This window comes from Penicillium subrubescens, assembly GCF_028828155.1.
Source record: "Penicillium subrubescens strain IBT 31985 chromosome Unknown utg000006l_segment0_segment0, whole genome shotgun sequence".
NCBI classification, from domain to species: Eukaryota; Fungi; Ascomycota; class Eurotiomycetes; order Eurotiales; family Aspergillaceae; genus Penicillium; species Penicillium subrubescens.
Window position 1 is genome coordinate 673,050 of NW_026643156.1, and position 12,410 is coordinate 685,459.

At 49.3% G+C, this 12,410-nt stretch overlaps 6 protein-coding genes across 6 annotated transcripts; 2 read left to right on the forward strand and 4 right to left on the reverse strand.

Moving 5' to 3' along the window:
* Positions 1-409: 409 nt before the first annotated feature.
* N7473_008794 (uncharacterized protein) lies at positions 410-2,600 on the reverse strand (the record flags this gene model as incomplete). Its single annotated transcript, XM_057154734.1, has 9 exons — positions 410-745; positions 810-895; positions 966-1,255; positions 1,309-1,364; positions 1,418-1,813; positions 1,874-1,951; positions 2,007-2,279; positions 2,339-2,391; positions 2,456-2,600. The coding sequence occupies 9 exons, from the start codon at positions 2,598-2,600 to the stop codon at positions 410-412; spliced, it is 1,713 nt and encodes a 570-aa protein (XP_057005864.1).
* A 254-nt stretch (positions 2,601-2,854) lies between these two features.
* On the forward strand, positions 2,855-3,109 carry N7473_008795 (uncharacterized protein; the record flags this gene model as incomplete). Its single annotated transcript, XM_057154735.1, has 1 exon — positions 2,855-3,109. The coding sequence occupies one exon, from the start codon at positions 2,855-2,857 to the stop codon at positions 3,107-3,109; it is 255 nt and encodes an 84-aa protein (XP_057005865.1).
* A 1,251-nt stretch (positions 3,110-4,360) lies between these two features.
* Positions 4,361-5,448, reverse strand: N7473_008796 (Acetyltransferase GNAT family; the record flags this gene model as incomplete). Its single annotated transcript, XM_057154736.1, has 2 exons — positions 4,361-4,398; positions 4,473-5,448. 2 exons carry the CDS (start codon positions 5,446-5,448, stop codon positions 4,361-4,363), a joined length of 1,014 nt encoding a protein of 337 aa, XP_057005866.1.
* Positions 5,449-6,823: 1,375 nt separating this feature from the next.
* On the forward strand, positions 6,824-8,206 carry N7473_008797 (RraA family protein; the record flags this gene model as incomplete). The annotated part of the gene is made up of 1 exon (XM_057154737.1): positions 6,824-8,206. The coding sequence occupies one exon, from the start codon at positions 6,824-6,826 to the stop codon at positions 8,204-8,206; it is 1,383 nt and encodes a 460-aa protein (XP_057005867.1).
* Positions 8,207-8,694: 488 nt separating this feature from the next.
* N7473_008798 (HpcH/HpaI aldolase family protein) lies at positions 8,695-9,654 on the reverse strand (the record flags this gene model as incomplete). The annotated part of the gene is made up of 4 exons (XM_057154738.1): positions 8,695-8,957; positions 9,012-9,247; positions 9,302-9,453; positions 9,505-9,654. 4 exons carry the CDS (start codon positions 9,652-9,654, stop codon positions 8,695-8,697), a joined length of 801 nt encoding a protein of 266 aa, XP_057005868.1.
* A 971-nt stretch (positions 9,655-10,625) lies between these two features.
* N7473_008799 (uncharacterized protein) lies at positions 10,626-12,254 on the reverse strand (the record flags this gene model as incomplete). Its single annotated transcript, XM_057154739.1, has 4 exons — positions 10,626-10,895; positions 10,944-11,445; positions 11,510-11,634; positions 11,685-12,254. 4 exons carry the CDS (start codon positions 12,252-12,254, stop codon positions 10,626-10,628), a joined length of 1,467 nt encoding a protein of 488 aa, XP_057005869.1.
* Positions 12,255-12,410: the final 156 nt, after the last annotated feature.

A 12,410-nucleotide genomic window follows, 5' to 3' on the forward strand; every position in this document is an offset into this window, starting at 1 on the left:
TCAGATGCCTGTCGTCAGTAGTTCTATGGGTACCATGCAAGTCGAGCCCTATTGCATGACAGCTCGGCTAGTTCTGCGCCACACGGATCGGACCTCGCAGGGTTTGGAAGATCGTTGATCATGGTTTTCTATACTCGGGATAGGAGTATACTCGAAATGGAGCTGGCCCTTGCGGTATGAGCCAAGAACATCGTAAGGAGGCAATCGGAGGAACTGGTCTCAGTCTATAACGCATAACAATTTATTCCAGCAAATGATAAATAGGTATATGTATGGGTATACGGTTACAGTATCTCCATGTCCTTGTCGATATGTACACCTCCTTGCTTCACCACAAGCATGTAGCATTGAAACGGAGCGGTGGGAGGACAAGCACAGCAGGTAGTTCACTTGAAAGACCTAGCGGTACCTAATTCCGCTTCACTCCCTCGTCTTCACGCTTATACTCTTCACTATGCGAAACCTCCTCAATCTTCTTCTCACTCTCGGGGCCTTCGACACCCACAAGAGCCAGAAGTCCAATCTCTCTTTCGATACGCGTCTTACGGGCAGTATCAGCAGCAGCCATACCAGACGATCCAAAGAGCTCGTCCATCTCCTCGAGCGTGCGACCACGAGTCTCGGGGACGAAGAAGATAACGTAGAAAATGCCGATGGTAGTAATACAGCCAAAGAAGATGAAAGCACCGAGTGCGCTCTGGCTGAGGAAGGGTGATGTAGCAGTTGCGACGGCGAAGTTGTTCAGCTGTAATTTGGTAAGCGAGGATTCAAACTCATGATTAGCGGGATTCAATGAAGAGTGAGCATACCCAGTTGCTACTACCACCGATACTAACGCCCTTCGCACGCATGCTGAGCGGGAAGACTTCCGAGGTGACGATCCATGCAACGGGGCCTGTAAGACGACGTTAGCATTCGCCTCGAGACAGGTGAAGATAGTTTTCGACGATGGAGTCGATGCATACCCCAAGAGTAGGCAAAGTTGATCACAAATATCCACACAAACACAATAACCGTCCATCCTGCCGCGCGATGTTCGCCAAATTCATGCTGATAAGCCCCGATGATACCCGCCACGATGAAGTGGCAAATGGCCATTCCAGCTGCACCAGCAATCAGGATCTTCTTGCGACCAATCTGGTCGACCCACAGAACAGCGGGGATGGTGAAGAGGAATTCGACAATGCCGACGACACCCGTTGCCAGAAGGGTGGTTGTGTTTCCTGGGAGTTCCATGTCCTGGAAGATGAAGGGACTGGTTGATGTTAATCAATGGATGGAGACTGTCTGTGATGGTAGAGCACGTACGCGTAGTAATTAATGGCGTTGATTCCATTCCACTGCTGGAAGACCATGATCATGCACTAATTATTTAGTCAGTATGAGGTCCAACACGACGCGTGGATGGAATACTCACAGCAACGGTAGTCCGCTTAAACAGCGAAGGATTCGTAATGAGCGACATGTAATCATGCAGTCCGATCTGGAAGCGACTCTTGAACGATCCATCCTGCCATTGGGGATATTTTTCGGCCGCAGTCTCCTTCTCGAAGAGGTGCAGACTCTTGATCTCGAGGTACTCAATTCGGACGAGCAGGTCATCCGTCGATGTACCACGCAGACGGGCTAGTGTTTGCAGGCATTCTTCATCGCGGCCGGTATTCATCAGGTGGCGTGGTGACTGTGGCATGAACAACATCATACCCGCAGCTAGGATGACAGCGGGCAGGATCTGGATGCAGATAGGGACCAGCCAGGCTGCGTTGGATTGAGTGTCCCCGGTACCGCCAATGTAGTTTGTTCCATAGCCGATCTACCTTAGTTAGTTGTCTGTTTGTGTATCTATCAAGACAGCGAAGGTGGACTTTCTTACCCAGAAGGAAACCATGATACCGAATGTAATCGCCAATTGCTGCACAGCGACAAGCGATCCACGAATCTCAGGCGGGGCCTACTTATTGATCAGGATCGACTCGGTACACCCAATATGGAGGATATTCACTCACCAGCTCAGCGTTATACAGAGGCACGACCATACTCAAACTACCCACACCCAGACCAGTAACGAACCGACCTGCAAAGACATAGTCCTTATTCTGCGTACACGCCTGGACAATCACACCAACGCAGAAAACGACGACCGCAATCAGGACAGTTAGCCGGCGACCGGCAGCGTCGGCGAGATAACCGTTGAACAGGGTTCCAACCCAAGCACCCAGCTCGAGGATCGACGTCAACATGCCTTGCTGAATACTCGTCGTCGCAGCGTATCCTTGTGTCTAGAGACAGTTAGATTTTCCCTGCTTTATCTGAAGTAATGTCGGACGAGGGTTCGTACGGCTTTGGTAAACGAGTTCATGGTCAAGACCTGCGCGAACATTCCCTGGTTGTCTGGTGATCGAGCCTGTTAGAGAATAGACTCCCACCCGCCGGTAGTATGGTGATGAAGACTTACATCCATACACCAGACCACCCAGTGAGGCAAATAATCCAATCGCAGACGTCTTCTTGTTACTCAACAGACCCAATATTCCACCTTTGCCTGCGAGCTCAGCTCGCTTGGCCGAGATGGCCGTCTCTCCAGGAAGCGGTGCAACCATGGTGAATTTTGTGATAGTATATGCTCCCGACTGCTTCCTATCAACCAATATTCACAAAGCAGGAGGAAGCTTGATAAACGGAAACGCGCCCGCTTCATCCCTCGGGAAAGTGCGCGTTATTTATTCATCGAGTCCCAAGTCAGTCCGCTAGGCCGACTGGCTAAATTTCCCCGACTTTATCCCCATGGGGGCCAGCTCCTCTCCTTGTCTCTGAGTGGCCCGACCGGATAGACAAAATCCAGAGCAGTCACACCATGTTCAATCAAATGCTCATTCGAATGGCAGGAGTATCCACCGAGCGAGCCGAAGCACCGCGTGTTCCGGCCAGGAACCTGGTCTTGGACTGCCGTCAGTGGCTGCGCTGCATTGAGACGTTAGGCCGGGATAGTGTTCTGTTGTGGGACGCGGGGATTTATCCGGGTGAACCCTGGGTAAATTGCAATTTCTTCTCGGAGAGCCGTGCTGATGCCGAGGTTTTTGGCTTCGGGATCACGGCTCGGGTGGCTTGATATCTGTGTTGAGAATCCCGAGTTTGGTTTCCGAATGACTGTCAACTAAAAAAACCAATTCTCTCACCACTACAAAGATACACGGGTTGAGGCGTTGGGATAATTTGAATGTCACAACCAGCTTGTCGGCAGCGCCCGCATTCTGGATGGAGGAGGGCTGAGAACGTGGGCTCATTGGCGAAGCCGAAGGTCGGGTCCACCCGAAGTTGCGGATACACCCCCGGAACAAGCAGGATGGAGATGGACAAGGGGATGCGAATAGGCAATTCAGAGCATGAGTACGTTCTTCAAGCAGTACGAAAACTGACCAAGTCGATTCCCGTGCGTAAATATTTTCAGCCTCGTCATCCATCTATATCCAAGTCACTAATAACATGCTACACCAAGCCAGCCAATTCAAGCAAATTGTATCATCATTATTCACCTCTTACTAACTCGGTAACTAATCCCCACATCCCACATTTGTCCCACATTGTTCATGGAAGAAGTCGAGCCCCAATTTAGCCGGTTCACACCTTCGTCACCCTGCACCCTTGAACACGCCATCGATGCGCCTACTGCACGCCTCACCCGTCGCCCAGACTCTAGCGTCCTGCAAATCGGCTTCGGGCGGAACAAAAGCCACCCGGGAAAAAACCTGGCAAGTTGGCAGGTATCCCGGTAAATTGGCAGAGCTTTCTGGAAGAAGTATACTATTGTTTCTTCAGTTGATGGCTAAAGTGCAATGTTCTGGGGTATTAGGCGGGATGTACAATGGATATTCTTGCCTTTATGGCACGGATTGAGCCGGCGTTGGAGGGTCGGCATGGATCTCGGCATGAGGTCGGGGATTGTTCGGCAGTGACAGTAATTCATAAAGAGTCGGAGTTGAACGAAACTGTCGTGTTGAGAGAAGAGAGTTATTGATGCTTCTTTTTGTGAACTTGATGACCGAGCTATACATTCGAAGCTGTCCTCTACAGCATAAGTACGAGACGTATTCATCGCTTCGGCATCGCCTTATTGGGAAATCCCGAGTACACTTGAGTAGTCTGAACTAGCGGCCACTACTTCACGTATTTGAATATTGACGCGTAATATGTATTTGTTGGTCTAACTACTGAGCCATTGTACGTGAGATCCGAAAATGTACTTTTGCTAGAGAAATGTCCGAAACAATGAGCCAATATCCACATTCCCCATTGTAGTTACCATATGGCATGAAGCCAAATCTAACCCAACCTCATGTTTGAGAGGACTCTGGAACGGTTCTTAGAGGATATCTGGCAACGCCCAGCCATCCACATCCTCTGGTGTTGACGATAAACTCTCAATATCCCGCAACAGCCTTCCTTTCGCCGAGCCTCCATCTTGTCCAACCAACCGTTCAGTCGTCGTGGAAGTACACGCGCCGAGTTCTCATGGTCTTTCGCAAACTCTGGGCCCATCCAACCATACTTCAAACACAACAAGATAACATCCTTGAGCATCCATGCTCCAATTCCAGCACCACGATGACCCTGCTTCACAGTCCATGCGCGAATAATTGCTTTGCAGTTGGGCAAGGGGGCCAGACTCTTCCGGCACCGCTTCTCAGACCTATTTGATTGACTTACCGGATTGGAAAAGTGCGTGATGGGAATAACCCTGAGAATAATGGTACCGATTATCTCATCAGATGGGTCAAGTCGGGCGACAAGGACGAGATCGCGTTTCTGACAACCTTCCCGCGGTCGGACACGCCTGCAGTTGCAATCTCCTATCGTCAAATGCAATGCATCGTGTCCTCGTGCCTTCTTCGTAGTCGCTTCTTCGAGACAGTACAACCACCTCCGTGTGCCCACTTTCTCGGCTGCATGCAAGTATCCTGACACAGACCGTTTCATGAGGGTCACAAATGCCATGAGCACTGCAACAGTGATGAAAGCCAGGGTCGGTAGTTTGATGTGTCCTTTGTATGCGAAATAGTGAATCACGACTGCCACAGGTAGTATCAGGCCCAAGAAGAAAGGGTTGAACAAGATGGCGAGTGCGGCTAGCTGTTGCTGATGTGCCACAGAGTCCGCGACAAGACGTAAAGCAGCGATATGCTCGCTAGCTGTGTTGGCAATCCGAGTGATGCGGATATCCTTGCCCGGTATCACAATGGGTTTGGGATCACTGGAGTCCGGGGTATGACCATGGCTCGTAGGCATCGGTTCTTTCAATGAGGATCCATTATTGAGGATGGCGTGTGCTTGACTGGCTCCTGCAAAGGCTTGTCCATGAATGGGAACGTCTGGTCGTACCGCCGATGGACTTATCAATGTCTCACCTTCGTCGCTGGAGTAAAACATATCCTCATAGCCATACTGTGGCATTTGTAGGGGGGTTCGTGTGATACAGCACCATGCTGGGCTGGCCAGTCAAAGGACGGTGCCTGAATGGTGGAAGGCGGGGTGGCGCAGAGTAAAAGCAGTGATAAGGATCACTGCTTCTCAGTTGAGATCGAAGGTGAGTGATAGGAAAGCTGGAGCAGCGAAGGCAGTGAAAAAATCGGATGGGTGGTGTCACAAAGAGTTTGCGATCCCTTCGGGGCTGGCGGGAAATAGCTCTCTCACTCCGCGTTGGATAGAAGAGAAAAGAGAAGGGCGAGCGAGATGGAACCAACTTTTGTGAAGATGATGCCAGGCTACGACTCGAAGGGGGATGCCTGGGTATGCCAGGGTAGGTACCACCCACTAACTCTAAAATGGAAGGTTCCGCGACCCCACAGTCTTATTTAGACGTGAACATCCAATTTCATTCTGCACATCGATGGTCAGTACCATGCTGGGCACAATTCTCAAAATTTTGGACTGGACACTGGCAATGGGTCTTGATCAAGGTACAGTTGCAACGGAGCAACTGCGTTTCTTTAGGAGCCTCACTGCTATGCTAAGGAACCTGAAGAATTGGAGAACACGGATAGCTATTGGAAATGAATTATCTTTTCCACTGGCAAGTAACCAAGTGGGCCACGACGTGTATTACCTAGGCATGCTGCGTCTTTTCATCCCTTTGTCCCTGTGCAGAAATAAAGATATCCATGTTATGCGGGATCCCGCCGCAGGGTATGACGCCGCTGGACAAAATATATCTCTGGATTGCGATAACTTTCCTTCATGAAAAACACCTATGGGTGATAGCTGCCGCTCATTTTACTCCAATATCCTCTACTTGGAGCTTTTAGGGCACCCTGAGAGCCCAAACGATTCATCGAGAAAGTGACAAGGTGACCAAGCGCCCTACGCGGCCTCACAGTGGTGTGAGCAACTCCGAAGACACTTACCACTTGAACCGTGTAGGAAACAAAGAATTTCCGCAGCTGAAGATGCCGTGATTACCCTAGGGACATGGAATAGCGATAATGCGCTGTCAATTTTCGGTAGGGCTGGAGTGGATGGATCCTTGTTGCCCGGGATATGGTAGGAGGAAAGGCGGAACTCGGCAAGAGACTATTTCGCCGAGCAACCCAACCAGGCGTGCTCATGGCTACGACTAACTCTTCAGCAGTGAGTAAAGCCTTGAACGGGAACTTATTGTTTCTGTTTTGACTGTCGGGGTAACTGAGCTGTTCCCGATCATTGGTTTGCCATAATCTCAAGAACTAACTAACAAGTCAATTCTTAAAACGCCGTGAATCTCATCTTTGTCGACTTCCAAGACAAGGCCTCGAATGTCATAACTTTTATTTGTCACCAAATAGCCAATAATATGACGGAATCCACTATCCTAGAGAGACTTCTGGCTCTCGACACCAACACGGTCTCCGATGCCCTCGACTTCCTCAAGCTTCAAGGTGCCACATACGGCCTTCGCCCACTTTGGGACTGTCCGAAGATTGTTGGACGCGCTAGCACAGTTCAACTGGGCCCAAAGACAGATGCTGAACCGACCACTCATTTGATCACACCTGTCATCAGTGCTGTAACAACGGATGACCGTATTCTGGTCATCGCCGGTGGTCTGGAGGGCATTTCATGCTGGGGCGATATTATCTCCAATGCCTCGAAGGTGAAGGGCATCCGTGGAACTGTCATTGATGGAATGAGCCGTGATATTGATGGGAGTCAGAATGTCGGGTATCCTGTGTACGGCCGTGGAGTCACTATGATCAGTGCGCGTAACAGGATGGTCCAAGTTGACTCTGGGACGCCTATCCAGGTTCGCGGTGTGACAGTCAAGCAAGATGACTATGTGATTGCCGATCGATGCGGAACAGTGTTCATCTCGACTGAACATATTGAAGAGGTCATAGACTTGGGAGAGCGAATCGATCGTCGACAGAGCCTCATGGTTGAAAAGGTTCGCGCGGGAAAGCCCGTTTCCGAGGTTATGCACGACAGACAGTTCGATGCCATAAACAAGGCTAAGGCATCGAGGTCAGAGAAAAGCTCAGAGACTGCGTCCACTTCCATCGGGAACCCCAAGAAAGGAACTCCAGAAGATGAGGAGCTGGTAGCCCTATTCGCTGATTCAGACACACCCGGTGTTTCCGATGCCCTTGACAAACTCGGCATCCCTGGGCAAGCATTCAACATCATGCCCTTGACTGATTACAAAAAGGTCACAGTCGGCCCGGCCTTCACCGTGCGCTACGTCCCCGCTAGCAACCCACCGGGAAGTGTAGGCGATTTCATCGACGACGTTGCAGTGGGTGATGTGGTTGTCATTGATAACGGAGGTCGCACGGATTGCACAGTTTGGGGCGATATCATGACGCAGTACGCCGGTCTTCGGGACATTGCTGGAACCGTTATCGACGGCGTCTGTCGTGATGTGAATCGTGCAATCGACGATAACTACCCTCTCTTCACTGCAGGCCGTTGGATGCGAACTGGTAAAGATCGTGTGCAGGTCGGCGGCGTTAATGAGCCGGTCGGCATTGGCAAGGTGCGCGTCGAACCTCGAGATATTGTGGTTGCCGATGCAAACGGTGTCGTCATTGTGCCTAGAGCCCGGGCTCGTGAGGTAGCTGAAGTTGCACGAAAGATTGAGAAGAGCGAAGCTGGAATTCGGGAATTGATCGTTGGAGGGGCGACGGTTGCTGAGGCACGCAAGAAACTTGGGTATCATACCTTACAGCGCAAGGATTGAACGATGTCTATCAGTTCGTCCCAGTTGGGCTGCAAATCTGTGTGACAGTATGATAGGTTTCATTAAGAGACGAGATTCCTATGCAACAGGAGTTCATATCAAAACAGCCATCGCACCCGTGGACCATCAGAGAATTCAGGTAATGATTGCCATCAATACACCTTGGAGAGAGCTAAGGCCCATTTCATCGTATGTGCAAAGGAATCTAAGGTAGATCGAGGTAATCACTTGACACTCATTTGACTTACGGACACACAAAGCATGCTCTCAATGTGGCATTGAGTCTCCTCTGTCGCCCGACTCGGGATCTGGACACTCTAGTGAAGAGCTTAACGGTGCTGAAGAGGACCTCTGATCAAAAATCATGCTTATCATGGCGGAATTTCAAGAAATGAGACAATCCATTTATTTGTACATTGTGTATACGAATTTAATTTGTCGACTTTCAATTTTAGATCGGCAAGTCAATTTCTCCAACATCAATATTCTCAAGAGCGTGCGACTTGCAATTCCGCCGTGTACCAATTTTGAATCGCACGAACATCATAACTCAACGCCACACTATCGAAGATCTGTAAATGCTCCTTGCACAAGGCCCCGGTATTTGATAACCGGGAGACCCATTTGCCATGCTTCCTGGCCGCAGCTACAATCTTCTCAATAGCCTCGACGAATTCAGCTTCATCACCTCTTGCTGGAACATAGCCAAGAATTGATAATGCGAGGTCGTTGGGTCCAATGAAAATCATGTCTGGTAATTTCATTTGTGAGCAATGGAGGACTTGGATAGGACTGAACTACTGACCAACACCAGGAACAGCACAGATTGATTCGACATTCTGAACTCCAGCTTTCGACTCAATTTGTAGACAAGTAATAAGCGTTTCGTTGGCTGTCTTGATATACGTTGGCAGATCGATCCCATGTGCAATAGCCGGGAAAGCTGAACCTTGCCCTCGCACTCCCTGTGGAGGGAACTTGGCATGCGAGACGACAGTCCGGGCTTCTTCGGCAGTATTGATTTGCGGTACAACAATTCCGCTTTGTCACAACTTAGTAAACTAAAAACATGATACAATTCCGGAGATTACTCACTGGGCACCGGCGTCCAACGCTTGTTTGATCAAATCAGCATGGGTCGTTCTGAGACGAACCAAGGGCGACACTCCCAACGAAGCGATGGCAGCAGTCGCGTTGTGCATCGAATCATCGCTTATATGGCCATGCTCGCAGTCGATGATAATACCCTAATGAATGATGAGTAGATATACCAGCAATCAAAGTTAAGAGAAACATACATCAACACCAGTCTGCGCGACGATTTGTGCCGCGCGAAAGGACGGCAACCCAAGAAAGGTCATGATCGGCTTAGCATTGGCCTGTAGAGCATTGAGTAGACGTAGTTGCGGGTTTTTAACCCAAGCCGTTTCCGCCGATGGGTATGACATTGTGTGTTTATAAGACTCAACAAATGAAGTCAAAATTGCTCCAAAGGATACCCGAGCACGATGGGACTCTGAGTGAAAACCAACTTAAGGGTGACAAATGTGACCATGAAAAAGCAGTCAGGGTCATGCGTATGAAAGTAGATAATGCCAGAGTAAGTGAGCCATAACCGTTTAAATGGAATGATTGATTACTCCACGGGCCGGGGAACTGGATTTAACCCGAACAAAGCCCAACTGAAGCTGAGTCTCCAGTGTAGAGCCGAGCGAGCATGTGGTGGTTCGATTCCAATCGCCCTATCGTTTCTTGAGTTAATGATTGAACTTGGATGAGTTGGCTTGATTTCTTTTTCTCTCAATTTGGATTGACTTGAATAACTCTCAACCTTCTTGGAACTACTTATCCATTGACACCGATGGAACGTCCAGGTTCAGATTCCTTGAGCATGATCAATCTCATAGCATCAGGCTGCCGTATCATGGGAGTGTATAGAACTGAGCTAGATAATCCTTCTCTTTTACCGGGATTGATTGTAATCAAATATTTGGCCAATAATTCTGTGGGTTGGTCTGGTTATGAGGTCAAATGGCCGGTCTCGGCAGGCGAAACTTTTGCCGAACCGCACACTTTGGCTCCTCCATCCAATCCCACACATAGCGAGGCATCATCATATCCGTCCTTGAAATGGAGATACCTTTTGACATAGCCGGTATTTAAAGATATTTCGGCAATTGATAGACTAAAGCAGAAGTTTAAGCTACAATAAGGAATGTGTTCCTATGATATCTATTTCCACGTCCGAAGTGACTCATGTTCAGGGTCACTGTGGACCATATTTTATCTGTGCGAGCATCATTAGCATCATTAGCATCAAACCAGCTTTGCACCACGCCCATTAACCTGGTTCATGACTTCATTCCACTTACCTTTCAAGTCATCAACTTCACTGCGGCCTTCCACCATCCCCCCATTTTCAAACAAACAAAAACTGTCCCGCAATAGCACCGATTATAACAAGAACCAGTGGCGTGTACTTGTTGGTAGATTTGTAGAGAGCTGCTAATGCAATGACGTAGAGCACGGCAGCTGAAGCACTTTCGGATGCTACCACAGAGGCACTTTGGACATCTGCTGTTGCGCTGCCATTGGTCATCTTGAGACTTGATTGTAGCATCTGTAGCACAATGATAGCGATTACGCCAATGACTGCACCGCAGAGCCCATCAAAGAAGTCCGAGAGGAACTAGGGGAAATTAGAATGGCACGACATATTTTCGAAGACATGACTTACGCTATTGCGAACAAGCTTTTCCAGCAGATCATGGCCAGCGATTGTGAACAGGAAGCATGGGAAAAACATGCCAAGAGTGGTAAGGATTGCACCAGCGAAAGCAGTTCCAACACCACCGTCTGCTAAACCACCCTGATAACCCACAAACGTAGCAAATATAACGAGCGGCGCTGGAAGGATATTGCCGATGGCAATACCATCCAGGAAAATGTGTGCGGGAAGCCACCCACCCTTCAGCACAGCCTCAACTTGAACGAACGGTATGGCGGTATACGCACCGCCGAAAGAGAGACTTCCAGCTACTAGGCCCAGTGCAAATAAATTGGGAAGAAAGGGGGTCTTTGCTATTCCAAGAGCAAGGGAGACTGGTGACGGGACACCTCGAAAAACGACATAGATGGCGTATACGACGTACTGGAGGATGAAGAGGCATAGAGCGATGATGCGTTTGCCGCGGGTTATGAAGCTGTATATGATTCCGTAGAGGCCGATAGAGATGAAACTATATGGATCCCGCCCGTTAGGACGCGCAAAAAAGTCGAGTTCAGATTGGATCCATAACTAACACATTGATGCGCAGAGCACTGTTAAGCGCCGTGCAAAGACCCGCAATAACCAGATAAGGGCTCGTCTTCCGGGTGTTGTGGTCAATCACAGAGTGGTCTGCGATTTTGTGCGTAGCACGAAGGATCTAGTCATCCTCAGTAAATAATACTTTGCGTGGCTCGAAACAGCACTCACCATAGCGGACACTATCGGCTGGATAGCTCGGAATGACGCGTTGAAGTATTTGTTTTCCAATCCAGCCAGTGAATAGAGGTAAGACGCAAGAAGCATCAAAAGGAACCCCGGTAAGATAAAAGCGACTCCAGCAACAATCCCACCTAAGCGACCAGCAGACAGACACCCAAAAAACATACATAGCTCTGCTGCTTCTGGCCCTGGAAGAATCTGATAGACCGCAAAGACTCGTTGGAATCGAGGGAGACTGATCCACTTGTCTTGCATGACCAATTTGTCTTTGATCAGAGAGATCTGTGCCACAGGACCGCCCCAGGCAAATAAGCCGAAGTTGTAGAAGAAGAACCAAAATAGTCGCAGGAGTGGAAGGCGAGGGACATTGGAGTTATCATCAAGGCCAGGATCCAAGCTTTCTTCCAGCTGTGACGATGTCGACTGAGTCGCTTCCTCCTGATTAGCTGTAGATTTTTGTGATTCTAGATCTTTCTCATGACTGTGAAACTCAGAGCTGTTGGTGTTGGCCCCTGGAACTGGGGTTGAACCGTGAAGCGACTCGACCTTCGTTGTCATGGCGAGTGACAGGATTCTAACGAGGACGTGAAATATTATGGCACTTTCTTTTGCCTAGGTATATCCATGAGTGAGGCAACCTTTTATGGTATACTTCTAGGACGGACACACTCAACATGATTGGCACAGACACCAGGGACGGACAGCTGCATGATG